At 39.9% G+C, this 14,006-nt stretch overlaps 1 protein-coding gene across 3 annotated transcripts in view; it reads right to left on the bottom strand.

The window, feature by feature from the left end:
* Positions 1-14,006, bottom strand: part of klhl4 (kelch-like family member 4) — a 29,201-nt gene that overhangs the window by 11,074 nt on the left and 4,121 nt on the right. Inside the window, exons 2-6 of one of the 3 annotated variants that reach the window (XM_035669313.1) lie at positions 13,268-13,734; positions 4,758-4,925; positions 3,391-3,527; positions 2,839-3,035; positions 203-415 (exon numbers count right to left, since the gene is read on the bottom strand). In XM_035669313.1, coding sequence (XP_035525206.1) covers positions 203-415; positions 2,839-3,035; positions 3,391-3,527; positions 4,758-4,925; positions 13,268-13,728 — 1,176 coding nt within the window. In that variant the 5' untranslated portion in view covers positions 13,729-13,734. Of the gene's footprint in view, positions 1-202; positions 416-2,838; positions 3,036-3,390; positions 3,528-4,757; positions 4,926-13,267; positions 14,001-14,006 lie in introns of those variants that run through there. The other 2 variants (XM_035669314.1, XM_035669315.1) reach the window with 2 other exon arrangements.

Below are 14,006 nucleotides of genomic sequence, written 5' to 3' on the forward strand. Positions count from 1 at the left end.
ATATATATATATACATATAAATATTAAGAAAGGATTTTTGGAAAATGTGTTATATATCCAACAAGTCTCAACCTGAATAGAATTATAGTAGCAAAGGTAAAAAAAAAGACACATTCTGTTGACAGTGAGGACAGCTACAAACTCAAGCAAACACGCAGTATATAAACCTTTTCATACATTTTCCCTTTAACCGCTATCTCACCTGTGGAGGAAGAAGAGGCAGGCGGATGAAGGCAAGAAGCACCCCAAGGTCCTGTTGTCGATGCTGGACATCGTACCGCACCCACATCATCAAAGCCTGGAAGATGGTTTCCTCATCAGGGACGTTGATGTCATCGCTGGAGAGCAGCTTAACAATCTCAGCCGTGGGGAGCAGCAGGAACTCCTGGTTCTGAATGACCTCCAGGAAGTGTTCCTGGAACACAGAGAAGACACGGAGGAGGCAGATAATCATCAGTCATTAGCCGAGGGGTATGCTTGGTGCAGCCTTGTGTGTGTGTGTTTGTGCTTCTATAGCTATGAGGACCAAGTGGCTCAAGGACAGTGAGGTGAAGAAAGATTGATGCAAGCAGACAGAGAACAGCAATTTAGAGTTTCTATCAACAATTTCTTAAATAACAGTGAAATACTCTTCGTGCCTCAAACATTTTGAACAAACAGATGAAACTGTCATCTGTTTCACTTAGCTTACTAAATAAAATGATCCACACAACAGCAGGCTACAAATCAATCTGGCATAAAACATCTCCAAAAAAAAGCCTCCTCACAAGCTTTTTTGCTGCTGATCATACATGACATCATTAAGCCTTTACAAGCATTTTAATGGGAAACAGAAAGGCACTGCAAACCAACATTACCATCACACCAATGCGTGACCAGCTCTAAGTTTTGTGCAAGATTTTCTCTATTGCCTTCCTTAAGATTGATCTTCCATTTACTGGCCAGAAGCCTGGGCGATATTACAGCACCTCTTCAAGGACATTGTCTCCGGGCAGCTGATGCCATATAAAACCTCATATACAGTATGTTATACCCAACACTAAAACACATGGAAGACATACAGAGCAGTCCTTGATCATGCCCTGTTTCATTTTTGAAGGCAGCTGAGCAGTAATTATTACCAGTAATAACTCTGACAAATCAAGCGCTCACTGTAGAGTAGATGCTAAACAATTACGAAAAAACAAGCACGCTATTGATCATCAACTTGCAGCAATTTACAGCATCTTGGTCCGATATATTATGAGAGCAGGTTTTAAGAGCTTAGCACAGACAGCCTTAATGAAATGAGGGACATCTATTGATCTGTGGTGGTAACACTGAGGGAGAAATTCCATCCAACTCTTTGACGTTGCTTTAGACCAATTATTTGTAATTACCAGTCCTGAACAACAGCTGACAACTAAATTGAAAACTCAACCGAGTTTGTTTCATAACCATTTAAAAGGATGTGCTTTCAGATACTGGCAATCTCGTTGGTGAGTAAACTGCTTGGAAAACAAGATCAGCAGGAGAGGATACTAATTGATTTAACTACTGCAAAAGAGTAATTGTGTAATAACAGTGTTTTTCTGAGGAGGAGGAGAAACACTTATGTTTAATCAGAGTGAGGCTGGAAGAATTACACTTCAACAATTCACAGAGGCTGGCAAAGCTATGTTTTGTTCTTTTTTAAAATTGGGATTAATTCACAAAATCCAAAGTCTGTAGTATTTAGTGAGGTATGTAACTGAAATGTAAATTTATTGCTGAAAATAAATACAGTCATCTCAAACAACACCCGAGAAGGGCAACTGTTTCATAAAGGAAAAGGATGTCAAAGGCGAATCTCGGCTGCCATGCTCAACCAGGAAAAACAAGCTTATCAAAACATAACTCGCTCCACTCAGAACCCAGAGGATGGACTTCCAGGAAGCCCACAGCTCTCACTGCTCATTACTGAAGTGATTGAACAGGAAGTTGGCCCTCTTGTGCAGTTTGATGATTAGATTAACCTCCTGGTCCTGGATGGGGCCTATGTAAACAGGCTGAGCAGATGTCCTTTAGGAGATAAGGCCTGCCTCACGCTGTCACTTCTGCTTGGTCCAGCAAGACGTTATCTGACAAACATGTACATGAATCTTAATCCAAAACAAAAACTCCTCGCCGATATAAATATATTATATATATATATAAATAGCATTTTCACAAGTCTGCTGGTGCACTAATCAGTGCGCAGCAACATGGTATTACTGACAGCCACATAACCAAATTAGATAAAGTGAAAGCATGAAAATATTCAATTTCTATTCAAATGCGCACATCATCCAATTCTCTGCTGAAATTATATGATATAAATAACGAAGACAACAACAGCTCATTCCTTTACAGGTTATGACAGGTTATTTAAATTAACTTGTCTCAAAACAGAGGACAGTCACAAATATTTTGATGTGCCATGTGTTATGTTAGTCTGTCAATTCATGAAGTATTGTTTTTACTGACAGAATTCTCAAAACAATGCTTATTATTCAGGGTATAATCAGAGTGTATGTGAGGAAAATTAAAAATCAGAAACGCACTAAAAAATGGCTCAGGCTAAGTCCTGTCAGCACCTTAGATTATGTTGGTTCATTTGATTTACTGCAGTGGGGGCTGTCTTTCATGTCAAAGTACATATAGTGGTTATTAAACTACAATTTTAAACACTCTTGATACTGTTACTGCTGTCATTACAATGGCTAACCTTGTGTATTCACGCAAGGTCAGCCAAGACTTTTAAGAGTGCAGTCCCTTATTACAAAATAATTTATTCCACCTAGCTGTGTAAATGTGATCTAGTTCTATTCGCCCTCTTACCATGGTGTAGTTATGAGCCACATTGAGCAGGTCCACGCAGCCCTGGGCGTCTGCAAAGGAGCGTATGCCCAGGCAATTGGAGGGATGAAGCTGTTTCATCAGGAAGTTACAGCAAACCTGGATGACTTGTGAAAGCTGGAGGAGACAAGCTGCCGCCAATAAACTCTCAATGGTCTCCTCTTTCAGCTCAAGGACGCCTGCAATGTCAGGACAAGCAAAATATATTTTTATGTCACGACTGGAGATGCACATAATGTCAAACACAGTGGTGGGGGAAACATTGGAATCAACAAGTTCATACAGCAAAACAAATACAATATCATCATATTTTACCCTATTTTATGATGTAAATAGTGTGGAAGTGGATAGTTTCAACAAACAGCTCTTATCAAAGGGGTTTTGTCCTGTAAATTAAGCAATATTACATTGACGTGCTGCCCAGTCAGTCAGCCTAGTGATGAATCACCTTATTGATCCATTTTAATCATACTGGATTTCAGAAGTCTCATAACTACTTACAAGCGCTAGTGAATGTCTTTTACGAGCACTCACCGGTGTAGGCAAAATGAACCAGGGATCTGAGGGCTTCTGGATCGACTCCCTCCATCTTAATCTCTTCCTGCTTTGCCTCTCTCACGTCGCTGGTGAACATAGCAGCAAAGTAGTCTGACACGGCGCTCAGGACCAGTCTGCCATAAAGATAAATGCAGTGAATTGATTCTCTTGTAGTGTACACTGGTTTACATGCCTCTATACGCTGATTATTTCAAGTGGTTAGCGAAACCATCCTGAGGTTGTGTTTCGTGTCCTCAAATGTAACTTAGCTTCACAAGAAAGGGCATATCTTCACAGTATTGTGTTGTTGTTGTAAGAACTTCATTTTGTATGCTAGGTTACTATGACAAATTAAGTAACTTACTGTTCCCACTTCAGTTGTCAGTGGATGATGAATGGAATTATCCCACATACTTCACCTTTGCTAATAGCTACACTGGTCAGACTTCTAATTATGTTAACTCGTTTATCTAGCTCACATAACACTGGTTGATTCATAAAGGAAAGGAGAGATCATGTGGCAAAGCAACAAGATCGAGTGACACAGTACAACAGTCCACACCCATATTTCCATAACGCTGTGGTTTATAATAATAATAATAATAATAATAATATATATATATATATATGTATATAATATTGTGTGTCATCTACTATGTCAATAAACCATCTCAGCTTTACTTGGCTGTGTCATATGAGCACATCTAAAGCCACATTGAAACAGGCAGTCAGACAGCTAATAATTTTACCCAACTAGGTCAGTCACTTTTTCTCTCTCTCTCTTTCTCTCTCTCTCTCTCTGTGGACTATTCAGAGTTTCTGTTTCATGAGTCTGTCTGGATGAACTAGCAAAATATGCCTGTGGAGAGACGTGCAAGCGCGTGCACTCAGTGAACGTGATGAATTGCAGCATTCAGGGGATGTCATGCGATCTGTTCAATACAGTCATTCAACCGAGGGTTGGATGCCCAAATATCGACACCTTCATGTAGTGGATCAGAGTGTTTCTCCACGTCTCAAATGTAATGTGGAAATGAGGAAGGGTAGAGGTGTAATTAGATCACAGCAGTGTACATTATTTAGATGCAAACCAGTGAACACAGGGTTTGCATATCTTTACTGTCAAATGTCACCTGAAAATCAAAAGAATCTCCCTCTGCATTTCAAAGCTTATTCAATTATTCTTCAGATGGATCGGACTGACAGCATATGTTTCAGCATGCAAACTGAGGTCCAGAGCAAAGCCTGAATGCAAACATCAACAACTTAATGAAGAGAATCCAGATGAGCTTCTGTATCTCTTAACTAAATTCAATGCAGGAGTAATTAATGAAATCAAAGTGGACAGAAGCACAAACGCCAACCTGTGAGCTGGTATTTTATGATCCCCTGCTATCAAGAGGACATCACACAGCTGCTTGTGCTGGAGGTAGGTCTCCATCTTGCGGAAAGTCTGTTCTGCATGATTTGTGGCCTGGAAAAACTCATCGGAGGAGTTGGTGTTCATTCTGGAAAAGTTGCTCAGAGTCAACCTGTATGAAGACAAGCAAGGAGGGAGACAGTGGTCGTCTGATTAAAAAAAAGACCAAAGTAATGGATGCTGTCTGTAGAACTACGGCATCCTTCTCTGCTTTTTATTTACCAGGAGCAATTTGCCATCTTTAGAAGATTGCATGCAGTCTCTTCCACTTACAATTTATTTTGAACATATCTAAGTAATAATATACCAGTAAACAATAGGCTCACTTGATGGGGACTTCACAGACAAAACAAAAAACAATTTGACACTTCAGGTGAAATAAACAAGTAAATTTCAATTTAGGGAGACAAATTAATTAAACTAATTAATTAATTTTACTCACTGTTTGTTCTCCATGGCCATTAAGTATGAAATAAAATTAAAAAAAATAGCTGAAATAGCTGAACACAGTGAGATAAGCAACAGATTATTGAGGACACAAAAAGGTTTTTTTGGACACACAGCACTCCTGAATCCTCTATTCCTTGCGGTGCATCTCCATCTTTCTTGCCACTCTAAGCTGAAATTAAAACTGTTATGGACTAAACTCTGTGCATAAGTGGATAACTAAGCTCTCCAGTCCAATGGGACAAGCAAACACCACAATCTATGCAAAAGCTTTCCAGACAAAATTTCGTATGTGCATGCCTTTGTGTCTGTTCCTGTGTGCGTCTGCATATCTGTGTGTGCACGTGTGTTTTCCAAAGACAGGGACTTAACAAGTGAACAAGCCTGTTCCTCTCAGTATTGTGCTGAGGCTGATTCCCCCCGTCCCCACAGGCTGCTAGATTACATGCTGTTTTACAGGAATCCCAGTAATCCCTCAGACTAGTTGCAAATAATGCAGCCCAGTCACTCAGTGTCCTTCACAGAGCAAGTTCACTCATTGACATTTAGGGTTGTTTGTTACGCCACATAAACAGAACTAAGCCGCTTCTCAGGGGGAGTTTACTGTCATCTCATGGTCCTTCTGCTGTGTAAGGCTCAAGAAAAATGTCATTGCTATTTAAAGCAACATTTTATGTCCCCACTCATTACCACTCATACTCTGAAATGAGAGCTGCATAAACTAGTAAAATTACAGATTTGTCAATACAATTGAACTGAAAATCCTGTGATGCTTGGCAGCTCACTGTATTGGCATACACTAAGATTGATAACACAGGAAGGACGGAGGGGGTGGTGGCTCTTATTGATGTCCTGATTAACACACTATTACAAAGTTTTTAGCCAAGTGTGTGACTTTCTCCTTTTTGATTACCAAAAGCAACAACAGTTCTCCTCGGGGAATTGTTTATATTGCCCTTCGGTGACTGCAGTATCCTATAGTTTAATCTTTATTGGGAGACTTTCTACTAAATGAGAGTAATTTATTGCCCTGTCACGATAATTCCCCACTGACTCCGGAGTCTTGGCGAGGAACACCAAACAAGACTGAATAAGCAATTGGGCCGTAAAACTGAGATGCATTGCCTTTGTATTGGCTTCAAGGCATGCTGTAAGGATTTTTCATGCCTACCAATCTCTCCGACACTAATTGCTTTGGTATTACATTCTAGGGAGCAGTAAATTTCTCTGAGGTGTATATTTCGCTTTCAGTAGTGGGTTGGATCATCAGAGGTATAGCCCAATTTTATTGAGGCACTAAAGCCCCAGAACACCTTACTCCAGAGAAACTGCTGTAGGGACATTGCTGTACATTGCATATTAGCATCAATTCAAAGACAGTCACAGTACGTAACAGAGCCTATAGATTTCTATTGTGGTCTACAAACTATTTAAATGCACCAACTTGCATTCCTAGAATAAAGAGAAGGTAAATTAGCCTATATAAAAGAACAATACAGTACAATGGAGTACAATACCGGTGTTTGGCTTGTATTTTTCCTCAGACGTCATCCTACAGTACATACAAAGAAAACAGGGGTATCATTTCTGTACCCAAAGGTACATTTGTCAGAAAAGTACTCTGTAAGGTACAAAAAAGGTCCTTAAGGTGATGTCTGTGGACATTTGTTTAATTTTAAATGCACAAATTGTCAGTGTAGCAGAGTAAAATGCTTCTACTAGCCTTTACTATTACTCCCAATTTTCTTTTATTTAAGTATTATCAACGTTTTATTGTCGATCAATTTTCTCATTCTTTGCATTCCTCAATGGGGACTCATTTTTCTGAATTTATTTAACTTTATTTTATGCCATGTACCTCTCTTATGGAGCCCCTGGGGAGTTGGGAAACCCATTTTTTTCCCCTGCAGTCTGCTGTGGCATGTGCCTGTGGCAAGTGCACTTTTAGTAGGCACTGCTGAAGCTTACGGAGTTCAAAACTTGATTTAGGCCGTTACAGCATTCACTTGTTATGGACAAATCAGTTCTAGCTGAACAATACAATGAAAAGGTACTGAAAAGTGTTAGAAGATATAAACTAATTTTGGTGAATAATTGTAAATGTTTTTATCTAAATTTAAGGATATGTTTTTGCCACATAAAGATACAAAGGGCATGTTGCTCCAGCTGTACCTCATTAGGGTACCAATTCTGTACCTTTCCAATGGGTACATTTTTGTCACTAGGAGTACAGAACTGTTCTTTTAGAGGGACAGAAAAGAAGGCACAAAAATTTACCATGTTCAAAGGTACGGTGCTTGTACCCTGCTAGGGTACAATTAGGAGTGACAAAGCATGTTGAACCTTTTAGGTCCACTTGCGTTACCTTGATTTCTTAGTGTGTACACATGATGTTTCCTTCAGTGAACAGATATCACCCCAAGTCTTGTCATTTGCTCCTCACACCTTCCCAAAGATATCACACCACAATGTGACTAATTGGATCTGAGAAAAGATACTGCAGATTCAAAAAACTCTGCTACTCAGGTGAAGCAGAGGTTATGTGGGTCTTGCCTGTATTGTCAGGGCTAGGACTCTGTCTCAAGGCTGTTACAATGGAAACTTCATATGCTATTTTTTGAGTAACAACAATAATAATAATAATGTGTGTGTAATACTGTGTCAAAACTGCCCTCCTAGAAGAGTGGTTGGACGATTAAAGATGTGCTTTCGTCAGTCCAGATTAGCCCTAAGCTGCAGAGGTTGTGAGTCAGACATGTTGCTGAGGATCTCAGTCTTATTCCAACTAGTGTCAACTCCATCCCTCTACAAGAGGGAAAGTCGTGCCTGTCTGGGCCAAATGGGAAATGTCTCTTTCAAAATGGATTATAACAGCCATTTGCCCCTGAAGGCTGCTGAGTAGCTTGGGTTGGGATGAGAATCCAACAACTCCTACAAAGCCTCATGCAGCATGTGCCAAGTCTATATATTCCATGAGGTCTTTATGCCTCTGTACTTTGACAGTCGGTGTACCGCCATTCGGCTTTGTGTAGGGAGAAATATATACACTAGACTGTAATAACTTGATCCCGGCAGTGAGACTGAAATGATAACTCTGTGCAGAAATAGATTTTCCTCCTTGCACCTTTCCTTTCTCACAGAGGCTCGCAAAAGGCTTTCTTCCTCTGATGCCATTCTTATATTGGACATACATGCTTAATATTGATAATGATGGAGGAAATGTAGCCGCATATAAGAAGCATGTCTTTTGAAATCTGCTCCGATTGTGGCCAGCGGGCTCTTTATGTCAGAGAGTGCAGTGGAAAATTGCCACAGCTATTAACAGAAATGAAATATTGCCTTCTTACAGCTATTCCCCTCACCTTTTACCAAAACAGTATATGTTGTAAAGAAGAAGTGTGGTGGTGAGAAGTCATGTCAGCACAATGTCTGCGAACAGATAATTAACATTGCAGGTGGAATACTGATTCCTGTTTGGAATAATATGAAACTATGTCAAGAGGAGTTAAATCTTGCACAGTGAAAATGAAAAATCATAAGTCAAAATATATGCCAGTATATATGCCAGTTTAAAAATGAAATTCTGCAGAACTGACTTGCACACATAAATGAGATATCTGTTTGAAGACACTGAGGAATAATGTGCCAGGGGATGAATATATTTCAAAATAGATATTCTATTTTTCATGTTGTTAAGAAAAGCACATTAATACTGGTACGGTAAATTGTATTGGTATGGTAAATTTGAATTCCATATTGAGATTTTCAGTCCTTGTTCATAGATTAACTGTGATTACAATGCTGAGCTCTGCATTCTAATGCAGAGGAATGTGGTGTACATTGTGTGTGTGTGTGTGTGTCTCTGTGTGTGTGTGTGTGTGTAGGGGGTTGGGGGAGTCTTGTAAGTGAAAAATGTGCAGATCTTAGCAGAAAGCTCCTCACTGCTTTGCAGATGGCAGGTTAACTTGTCATCTTGTTGGATTGTCCATAATTTATTTACATCTGAAGTTAGTGGGTGAACAAATTAATCCACATTATTAAAGCAGTGGGTAGCATGTTGTCTGTCTGTATATATCAGATGTTTATAGATCTAAGTATTTAGATATACATCTAAATTCATTTGCAACCTATCTAGCATGGTGGGCTTAAAACCATAAGACTTTAAAGTCTTAGTATTTAATAAATTGGCCAAATTATTTCACCAATAATTCAATAATTTAGCATTTTCCCAAAATCATACCACAGATGTTTATTTTTTTCATTCTGTTGATATTTCTAAAACACCTTTCTGCAGTTGGATGGGATTTTGTTACATTTTATGTCTATACTATAACATTTTCAGCTTGATCACAGTGAGTGCCTCAGGACACTGCTGAACTATGTCATGGCCCCTACTAATAGTACTCATGTAAAATTCATCGAAAGCTGTGTCAGGGGTTATTTTCTTTGAATTAGGTCCATTTGCAGGAAAAACTGACTGATCCGCATTTGAACAGAAACGAGGGAATGTGTCCAGCATATAATGCTGCTGTATCTCATCTCACCACTGTTCAAAGCTTTCTGCAAAAGCAAAAAGAGGGGCTACTGAAAACTCTGGCTTAATCTTTAGTTTCCATGTGAGGTGGCCTTACTGTGTACAGAATGCTGATTTTGCTAAGTTAAAGGACCAGTCTGTAGGATTTAGTAGCATCTAGCAGTGGAGTTGCACATTGCAACTAACTGAACACCAATTATCAATTATATGCTATCACGAAATCTCCCAGCCCCTGGGATGTCATTTTGAGATTACACCAGGTATACTGTATTTTGCAATTTACAACATCTTAAGGACGCCTCTGCTGGATGTGTCACACGCAGACCTGAGACCCTATAATCCTGGTGTTGTTATGAGGTATCCAGCAAATATCTGAATTACTGCTGTTGACAGGGGGAGAGGTGGTGGTATTTCTTTTCCGAGGCGGTGGGAGAGGGAATTGAGATATCATTCAAACTAAAAGCCCGCTGACTCGCGCCTCTGTTAGTGTTTATGTGGGAGAGGTCAGGGTTTCCATTCCATTCAGGTTAACTTCTGTCATATATTCTCTGCCAACGATAGGGAGAGGTTATTTGGAGGAGAATCATGAGGACAGAACAAATATAAAGTATATATGTGGGGCATTAGGAGCAAAGGTGAGAAACAACAAGGCGTTATGTCATACCCACTCCACTTCATTTGATTTAACAACCCTGCAGATAGGTCGGTCAGATAAGACTAAATTCTGGAGAAAGCCAAAAGAATGAGAATTATTATACCAGCATAGATCACGACATAAATGAGTCACTGACTTTTTGAGTTTATTCAGTAAACTCATGGAACCCACACAGGTTTTTAGTGCTATTAAAACATATTTAGCAACATTAAACATACAAAGAAAAAAATCTATTTAATTAGCTCATGCTAATTTTTCCATGAGCCTTCCTGCCATATGTGAACAAATTTGAACATATATATTTATGATTTATCCTTTTTAACCATACTAATACATACATACATGCTTTCAGTTTTACCACTTTATTTATTCCAATATGTTAGGATGAGCTGTTTTTATTGGCTTTGTCAGTTAGTTCAGTTTGAAAAAACAAAACAAATTAACAAAAGTTTGAAACCAAATCAATAAAAGACTGATAGGATGCTTTCTTTGAAGCGATTGTGTGAATGAAACTAATCACTGAGTGGCATGTTCCACAGAATGACTGACACATATTTTCCAACTACAGAGGAACAGCTAAAACTTTTGAATTTCTTACAGCCAACAGATCTCATTTCTACATTCAGCCTGAGGGATTGTGACAAATTATGTGTCAAGGATTTATGATGTGAGACGTAATAGGGCCACCCAGCTGGTGGAGTAAATGAATGTGCATATCTCAGTGACATCCACACATCTGCTTAGCCGCCGATGAACATGCAAGCCATGTGCAGTCACTGGCCTAATTCACTGTGCAACCTTGTACATCTACAGATGCAGTGCTTGTCCAAACATCATTCCCAGAAACTAGTCCTTTACAGTTATCGAGTGACTGCATTTCGATTAAACACAGCCTTGATTGAAAAGTGGCATCATGCAACATATGTATTTTCCTCATAAATGCTCAAACTAAATTTTGCTGTCATTCTTGCCATTTAATGATCAGAAAACACAGATCGCTTGATTTAATAATTATGTAAAACAGTTGCTGACAGGGTGATTAATTTATTTATATGAAAGGGGGAAGTGATGGATCTGCCTGTCAATATTCTTAATGATACACTGCTGTTTAAAAAGGAAGATTTATTTTCTGTGTATATTGTTAATAGTTTGGGTGGGGAAAAGAATCAAACCCATAACAAAATACTTTTTTAAGTAAGATTTCCTTACTGATGATCAAATTCAAGAATGGATATCCCAGCAATCAAGTACTGAGCCATGGATATATTTTATGGTCCAACAGAGCAGAATCATTTTAATATTTTAGTATCATTGTCAAAATATGATGGCTGAGCTGTATTTTACATGGCCAGCATGAACTCAAGGTCCCCCTGAGAGCTGGAGACTTACACATTTTTACTGTGAGGCACATCTTTTATGCATGCCCTTTTCACACACTAGGACCCCAAAACATGAACATCTGCCAATTATGCCAACACGAAGAGTGGATCGTCAAAACTGTATCTTAACTCAGAATAATTCATGCCCAGTTCAGGGAACTCGACCATCCACTGCCCGTGGCATTCATTTAATCCATATTAGCACATTTTTGGCTGTAGAGAGTATGTATTTAGAATTATCTTTTCAATCACAGTAAGCTCTTTATTAAACAAAGGAACTGGTTCAATTTCACTGTTCATTTCATCACCAGGTGCATGGAACAAAAGCAAGGCAGGAAGCAGCAAAGCTTAAGGACCAATCACCTCAGAATGTCACAGACAAGATAAAAGGAGGTTTGGTCTTTTCATCCTTGATGTGAGGTGCTTTTAGTGTTCTGCCAGACACACACACACACACATCTCTAACCTGTTTACTTCCTGGAAGAAGATGTAAGATCACACGGAAGACAGGGAGGAAAAAAAAACACAACCTGGAAAAGCAGGGGGTGGGATTTATAGCTGGAAAAAACATCTATGACCCTGAGAGTTTGGCATAAAAACGGTTTTGGTAGAAAAGAAATTAAATAACCTGCTCTAGCCACTTGCTATGATAGCTTTTGGCTTATAAAGTGGTTATAGTGGCAGTCTAGATAATTCATGTGATTGCACTGCTCCTTCTTTTTATAGGTCCAGTACGTGTTACGTGATGTAATGGCTGTTTCCCGTTATCCACTTTTAACTCCATGGAAGAATGCATTAGTGTAAAGTGTAAAAACTGAATAGTCTGAGGAATAAGGTAAAGTCATGCAGTGAATGTAATCTGGACCACAACACAGACAAGGGGGCAGAAAAAGACATGGCTTTTGGTCTACTGAATAATTAAAACGATGCTTTATTGGTTTATCCTGCCTAACATGCTGTGGACAATGAGAGTGAGCTGTCCCCAGGTGAGCCATGGTGGCAGCTGCAGAGCTTGAGTAAATTGGAAAATGATAGCTGTGCAGATAATTTAATCTTAGCTTAATTAAAGGATCTACATGCAGAATGGCAGTGCAAATATTGCATGAAGTTAAAAGGCTGCAGATATATTTTTTATATATGTATATAGTCTCAGAAATGTTACTAAGTAGGTAAGATTTACTGTTTAAAGCAGGATTGTGCTCATCATGCCTGATCACAACAAAACATTCTTACTTTTTAATCCTGGGGTGCTGCCTCAGGCGTCAGACTTTCTCAATTAGATGCAGATTTTATTTAGAAGCTATAGCTTCACTATGAAACATCAGTATTCCCAAAATAGCATCCCATAATCTGGCTTCTGCTGAGCGAGTATTTGATATGCAAAGTGACTTTAATAAATCTGTGTCTCCTAAGTATCTAACACCTCATAACAGCCATACCTCTCTCTGGCCTCCACCTCTGCAGGGTCCTCTGTGCTGTTCTTCACATCTTCCTGGCCAGTGTTGGCGTCCTCTTTCCTTGTGGTGCTGGGTGAGGAGCTGCTCTTTGAGGATTCCTCGTTGACCTGGAGACCCTGGATGGTGTTCTGCTGATGGTGCCATGATTGTTGACCCGCTCTGACATAGACAGGTGTGGGCCCTGGCGTAGGTGCCAAGATACTGTGGACCGGGCTGTTGGTCTTCCGTAGTCCTCCAACGCCTCTTTCCCGTGAGTGACTCTTCAGCCGGCCCTGGACTGGCGTCCCTCGGTGATCCAGGCCATCCTGCTGGATGTAGCCTCCCACCCCACCAACGCCACCGCCTCCACTCCCGGCTGAACCTTGGGATGAATGGCTGAACCAGCGCCAGCGGAGCCTGAGGATCTGCTTCACGTCAAATTCCTTCTTCCCCGACACAGACATCCTCTTCTGGGTTTGGAGACGAAGGCGATGGTACGTTGAGTCCCCAAAAACATGGAGAGCAGAGAAGAGAAGAGCCTTGGTTTCAGTCCTCACTGACTACAATGTGCCTCTTCTCTTCCGTTATTGTCTCACTACTATCATGACCACCCCCTCCTCCTTCTATTACTCCTCCGTTGTTCTTTTAGTGGAGATGGAAAGCAGTCCTCTGCAGCTTTTGTTCTTGTGCCTCAGACTACTACCCTCCCTCCAACTCTCCCTCTCTGTGTTTCTCTCTCTCT

This window comes from Morone saxatilis, unplaced genomic scaffold, assembly GCF_004916995.1.
Source record: "Morone saxatilis isolate NCDOM2014 unplaced genomic scaffold, NCSU_SB_2.0 Contig22, whole genome shotgun sequence".
NCBI lineage: Eukaryota > Metazoa > Chordata > Actinopteri > Moronidae > Morone > Morone saxatilis.